This window comes from Mesitornis unicolor, unplaced genomic scaffold (assembly GCF_000695765.1).
Source record: "Mesitornis unicolor isolate BGI_N332 unplaced genomic scaffold, ASM69576v1 scaffold11509, whole genome shotgun sequence".
In the NCBI taxonomy this organism is placed as follows: domain Eukaryota; kingdom Metazoa; phylum Chordata; class Aves; order Mesitornithiformes; family Mesitornithidae; genus Mesitornis; species Mesitornis unicolor.
Window position 1 is genome coordinate 7666 of NW_010209285.1, and position 6864 is coordinate 14529.

General features: G+C 38.2%; 1 protein-coding gene across 1 annotated transcript in view; it reads left to right on the forward strand.

The window, feature by feature from the left end:
- The first annotated feature begins 215 nt into the window (after positions 1-215).
- The window catches only part of CPEB3 (cytoplasmic polyadenylation element binding protein 3), a 79968-nt gene continuing 73319 nt past the window's right edge, over positions 216-6864 (forward strand). The window contains exons 1-2 of the mRNA XM_010192838.1: positions 216-345; positions 572-1479. Of these exons, the coding sequence (XP_010191140.1) occupies positions 583-1479 (897 nt within the window). The 5' untranslated portion in view covers positions 216-345; positions 572-582. The remainder of the gene's footprint in view (positions 346-571; positions 1480-6864) is intronic.

Consider the following 6864-nt stretch of genomic DNA (forward strand, 5'->3'; position numbering starts at 1 on the left):
AATTTAAATAATTGAAAGCTTGTTTGTTAATTAAGGAAAATCGGTACCCGGCTCCTTTAAAGGTCCCCTAATAGAAAAGGGGGTGGAGAAGAGCGAAGACTGGTGTCTTTTTAACCTTGCTGAAGGACGCAGCAGTATTTATTGACGTATGCAAATAACCAGGGGGAGGAGGTGGAGGAGGAGGAGGGTGCTTGGAAAAACAGGAACCAGAATCGGTTTCTCATTGCAGGGTGAGAGCTCTGAGTTCCGGTGTAAGAGAAAAGAGACGTGGCGAAATTGCTGTATATCTCTGCCCTATAAGCACATCTCTCATTTAGACTGAAGGGAAACAAGGCATCAAAAAGGGTGAAGCATCTTAAAAATTATTTTAAAGGCAACCTAGCACGATCAAAGGTTTAATATTCCTAAAGGGGGGAGGGGGAAGATTACGGGTTTGCCTTCAACTTGCTGTAGCATAGCACTAGCGATAGGACGAGATTTTTGGCCGGCAGATGACTAAAACAGTCTGGTTTGTGGTATGAATGACAACGTTAATAATCTGTCTTTGTGGTTTTTTCCCCTACTGTTTCAGCTGCGCAAACCATGCAGGATGATTTACTGATGGACAAAAGCAAAGCCCAGCCCCAGCAGCAGCGGCAGCAACAGCAGCAAGATCCAAACTCAGCAGAAGCCCCCTCTACGCCCATCTCGTCGGAGACACCCAAACCAGAAGACAACAGTTCAGTGACTAGTATCGGCACATCGGCTCCTTCCCAAAATAGCAAGGAGAAGATGCAAATGGAGTCTCCCATTTTGCCTGGCTTGAGCTTTCACCAGCCTCAACAAGAACCTGCAGCTGGCACCTCCTTGTCTCCTTCCTTCGGCAGCACTTGGTCTACAGGGACCACAAACACGGTGGATGATAGCTTTTTCCAAGGGATTACTCCAGTCAATGGGACAATGCTTTTCCAGAATTTTCCACATCATGTCAACCCTGTATTTGGTGGCACTTTCTCGCCTCAAATTGGCCTAGCTCAGACTCAGCACCACCAACATCAGCAACAGCAGCAGCAGCAAGCTCAGCAGCAGCAGCAGCGGAGGTCACCTGTAAGCCCTAATCAGGCACCTTTTGCTCAGAGAAATGCTGCTTACAGCCATCAGCCCATCATGACCAGCAAACCGTCTTCCTCCTCTGCCTCCTCTTCTTCCTCCTCCAGCTGGAATAACCATCAAAACGCGGCTTGGAGTACACCCTCCAACCCTTGGGGTGGGCTGCAAGCTGGCAGAGACCCTCGAAGGGCAGTTGGAGTAGGGGTTGGTGTGGGAGTGGGTGTCGGCGTACCCTCCCCCCTCAATCCCATTTCACCCCTTAAAAAACCATTCTCCAGCAATGTCATTGCCCCTCCGAAGTTTCCACGGGCTGCACCCTTAACCCCCAAATCCTGGATGGAAGACAACGCATTCAGGACGGACAATGGCAACAATCTGTTGCCTTTTCAGGTAAATTACATGCGCCTTCTACGTGGTGTCAGCTATCACAAAGTTGTATTTTTTGCAGGGGTGTATTTCATGTTACTGTTCTATCTGAGAGGCATCTACATAAGTCATATTTGCATCGAATAATCACCTTATATGAAAGAAGTGGGGTTGATCCTAGGGGTGAATACAGAAAGATTCAAAATTCTGGCTTGAGGTTTACAGTCTTATTTTTCTTGTAACTTATTCTTAAATGTGACGGGGCTTTGTTGTTTTTTTTAATTGTTTTAGGGGTTTTTTTTAGCATCAGAAAGGTTATAGCCTTCCTTCATGAAAAACAGGTTTGGCAGACTATGTTCTCTTGGTGCTGTGTGTTATAATTTTTTTTCCCCATACTCTGGCATATATGAGAAACAGGAGATGTTAAAATTGTTGGCATGTTAATTTTAACTAGACTTGCTTCTTGACCTGAAAGCTGGTTAATTATCACCACTGAAGTAACTAATTGTCCTTATGTTGTGGTGAGGTTTAATGGAGAGTCTGTTCGCATAAGGTACGCATATGAAAAGCGGTATATATTTGATATGTACACCCCGCTGTTATATTCACAGTGGACGTTTTGAATACATCTAGAAGCAGCGTGGGTGTGTATGGAAAGAGACGTTTCTGTCCTTTCCAGTAAGGAAATGCCTAATACAATTGACGTGATTTAGAAATGGCAGGGAGGTATTGTATAAAATAAACCATTTTCTGCTGTTCAAAATATTTGCAGAGAAAAGAGACAATAGGACACGACCTTCAGAGCCATATTGCAATGGAGTCTATTTACTAGCTACATAGCTCTGAAATATTTAAAGCTGCAGTGCCTTTCACTGTTTTTTTTATCTATGACGACAAAGCAGATCAATTGCAGCTGAAACTGGGCCACATAGAAGATTTGCAATTTTAATGCAGAATGAAACCTGTCATGGTGTGAAATCCATTTTAAGTTGAAAAAAGCAGAGCATGCACTTGCAGTTATATCTATAGGTGAAGTGAATCTCAAATTCCTTTTAGTTTAGCTTTTTTAGTTTTAGGCAACTCAAAATTTTCCTGTTTCAAAATACAGTGAAATCTTTCATATATGCTTTGTCTTTAGGTGATCGCTTTCTCAACAAAGTATGAACTCAAACATTTTTAACTTATCAGTATGGTAAGAGTAGCATCTATAGATTGACAGTATTAGAAACTGAGTAAAAAAATCAGCCCTCCCACCACCCATGACTTTAAGAGATTGTTGAAGTAAAATATGTGCATTCCTGTGCACTTTCCAGTCCCATTCAAAGAGGGCACCTTATAGTCAGCCCTGAAATTTCATTTTGCTGCTTCATTCTGTTTAAAGGGAGAGTTGCTCATTTTTTATTGGCTACCCTCAATGAAGGCGGAGTGGCTTCTGCTGAACTGCTGGTCAATGTCTCTGTAGCACTGAAGTCTTCAGAAAGATTGTACTTTAGACACAGTATGCCTGCTGAAAGTACTATGTTGCACAAGCATAGCAACACAAAAGCTAATGAATATAGCTCCCAGTCATTTTTCAGGAGTAGGAAATGTGTTTCAATTTACAATTATTCTTTTATTTAAATTTTCTACATGTAAGATATTACAAATTCTGGTGAATTTTGATTAGTAGGGAAGACAACAGTAAATGATCTTATTTCTGTGGTTTGGTCAGTGAGAAACATCTTTAATGAATACACAGCTTTATTATTTGGGCTGTAAACTGTCACAAATTAAACTATAGCAGGTATTTAGTCAACACGAGGAAAAGAAAGTAGAGATATGTTTTTAAAGCAAAGTTACTTTTTGGTTTTAAAATTAAGGTTTTGAAAAGATAAGATATTATCCAATATGTAAATTTGGAAACTTGGGGTTTTTTCTCTGTGAATTTAACCTGGTATTTTCCTGTTCAACTGAAAGCAAATACTTAGACTGCTCTCAGCACCAGCTGGAATAACAGTCTGATTTCAGAGGCTCAGAAAACTTGTAATTTTCTTACTATTAGGCTCTTTTTAATACAAGCTGCTGAATTTTACATACAAGATTGTAATTTCTGTTTTTTATTGATTGCTCTTACATTTACCAAACTGACAAAGAAGTCTTGAAACAATACTATCAATAGGAGGCAACTGTTTAAATACATCTGTAAAAATGATATTCAAATTCATATGAGTTTAATATTTGCTGCTCAAGCTTGTGTTGCCTTTTTTCTTTCACCCCCCCCCTTTTCTTCCTCCCCTCTGAAATTGGGCAATATGTTGACACAGTTAGTTCTGCTTGTCAGCACTATCAAGTAATTCTGGCAGATTTATCCATGTACATCTGCCACCCTTCATAACTGAGCATTTTTGTTCTGCTTCGGAAATGTCTTTCAGTAAACTTGCTAGCAACACATTAATGCACGTTAGCAAGTTCTTTGTGCTAACCTGTTATTTTCTCATATGTTGAGATTATAAGACTTTTTAAAATTTGTGGTTTATATTTATTTAATTCCTTGATAAGATATGAAGCTCAAGTTATTCTAACTAAAAAGAAAAATATTAGTATGCTCACCGGTTAAATTAACATCAGTGATACCTGTTTTTTAATTGAGGTCTTCGCAGTGATCAAAAATTTTAAGCAGAATACTTCTATTGTCTAGGTTTGTGTTCTGCGTCTGTGATATTTGAAGGCACCTGATACTCAGCTACTGATACATGTAGTTCTAGAAAAAAAATGTTGACTTTGGAAATTTTTCTCTTAAGAACAGGCACGTGAAGTAATATGCTAGATGCCTTCATCCCCAAACTTGAGTAATACATTAGCGTACTTTGTATGTCAAAACCAATCAGCATCTGTCCCGAAGAGTTGTGTTGCAGAACATTTAAAATGTCAATTGATAGACATTCTCTTGGCATCTGCCTTGAGATTAGTGTTGAAAGGCAACTAAAAATGCTTTGGAGGAGACTGTTTTCATGTAGTTGCTGAGGAAAATTTACTGCACTCTATAAAAACTAAAAGATACAAAGCCGATAGTTAAAATGGAAAAGAAAAGAAGCAGTTGGTCTGGAATGAAATACAATGTAGCAACTAAGAGTTGGAGATAAGATCACAGGAATAGATGTGGAACAAGGCCAGATATGAAATGCAGAAATGTGGCCAGCCTGTTCTGAATATTCTTTGGCTTCTGAGTGGTTCAGGTGAAGGTGCTCTGCTGAGATTGTCATGTGCTGTGCCACTCTGCTGGGCGATCCTCATTTCTGGCGTTCGAGGCTGACAGTAAGTGATTGTTCCTGGGACCTGGGCAATGGTTCAGTTCCTTTCTACAGCAGAGTGGTGGGGCTTGAAGAGAGCTATTGTCATCTCGTGCTTTTGAGCTGCTCCCAGAATTCTCTTTTCCTTCACTTCTTTCAGGTAAACAGTGTATTTCTTTTGGCTTTTGGCCATATGAAGATACTGGGACACAGCTTGTGGGGTTAGGAGGATTGATAGTGCCTGAAATAGACCCTTAGAAGCGTGGCTAAGAAATTTTTTTTACAGTGGAGAAGATAGAGAAGAAATTAAAATGTTTGGAGACCAGTATGGTAATTAAGCAATTCTACTGTGTGGATTTTTAATAATAACAACACTATTACAATTTCCCAGAAATTCTTCAGGTTTTGCTGCTTTCTGAGTAATGTTCTTTAGAAACAGTAAAAAAATGTGCAATTGCAAGTTTTAGATTTAAAAAATGCATAGCAATTTGGTGCTTGGAAGATTCTGACATACATCAAGTCATTCTTGGCAGCTTTACTGATAAATAATTCTCTAGCAGAAATAAATAAGGTGGTATTTATCATGGATAAATATAGTTTTAACATGCTATCTTTTGTAAGGAGACTGAGAAATGTTTTTTGGAGGAGGTGTTTTGGTGTTTGTTTTTATCCTCATTGATTCAATAGGAATTAGTCTGGGCCCAGGTAAAATTATAAGCTAAATTTAGAAATTATATATAATTTCACTATTTCCTACTTAAATCCAAACATGTGCATGTTTGTGTATAAATACAAGTATATATGCATAAATAGATATACTATACATTTAGATATAGACACGCTAATTAGCAACACGTTAGCAGACACAAGTACTTTGTCGTGTGTTGTACTAAACGCACTGAAGTTGTTTGTTGAGTGAAATGAAGGATAAGAGAATGGCCACTGCAGAATGTTTATAATTCCCGTGTTTTGGTTGATGATTAATAGACAGCTCCTTAAGGAGCTGCTTTCTTTAAACATTTGAAGTTTTTTAGGCCTGTGATATTCGTCCATACTTAGCTTTTTCCGTGCTTATCCAGATTGATACTCAAAATAAATTATGCACATACACACACACACATATAAATATATACATGCATATGCAATAAACTAATGCAGAATAAATTTTGCTTTCAAGTCCTAGGGTAAATAATAATTAATACAGTATTATCTTCAACTTTATAATGTGCTAGCTTCTTCATGGGCAGTGAACTCCATATATAGGCAGGGCTTCCTTAAGGACATTAAAGGTATTCATATAGAAAAATGAATCAATAATTTTGTCTTAAAGATTTGATGAACAGATTATGTCTGTCATTTGGGAGAGAAGGTGGAAAGGAAGGTGAAGGGCATGGCCATTTAGTCAGCTGTTATTTGAATCATCCCTATTTTTTAAATTTTTTTTTTTTGTCTGGAGGCTGCTCTTGTGAATTAAATGTAAGAGTAAGAAAGACCTGGAAAAGTAATGTTTTTCTGATCCAGGTGATTTTCAAGAAGAAAATATGAATTTGCTGAGTGGATGATCAGCATTTCCGTTTCTTAGCAGTTGGTGAAATAGCTCTCCTTTCATTAAGGTCACTCATGAGTGATTCCTGTAACTGAAGCATACCAAAGGGAAGCTAAAAGATAGCACTGCTTAGTTTGAAGTTACATCGTGATCTCCAACTGTATTCATGTGAATTTAGTTTGGACTGGGTAGACTACTGTGCTTTCAAAAACTTTTAAATTAGGCTGAAGAGAAAACCAGAGCTATCCAGTGATGACCTTTGAGTGTGACTCTATGCCTCTCTGGCCTTTGTTTTTCTTTTTTCCTACTGATCACTTGAGATAATGTTTCAAGTTTGAAAATACTATTCATAAATAAAAGATGCTTGTTCTAGAAATTTATTCAAAACTTTATTCCAAATTATGGCATAAGCTCCCATAGGAAATAAAGGTCTTTACAAACTTCACGGTTTTTCCCAAAATAAGCATGCTGCTCTGATTTTGCTTTGCTTTTATCATAGTAACATGTAATATGTTATTTAAGGAGAAGGTTTAAGACCTTTAGCGTAATGGCAGTTAGCAGACTTCAGATAGAAAAAGCATCTCTTTTCTCTTT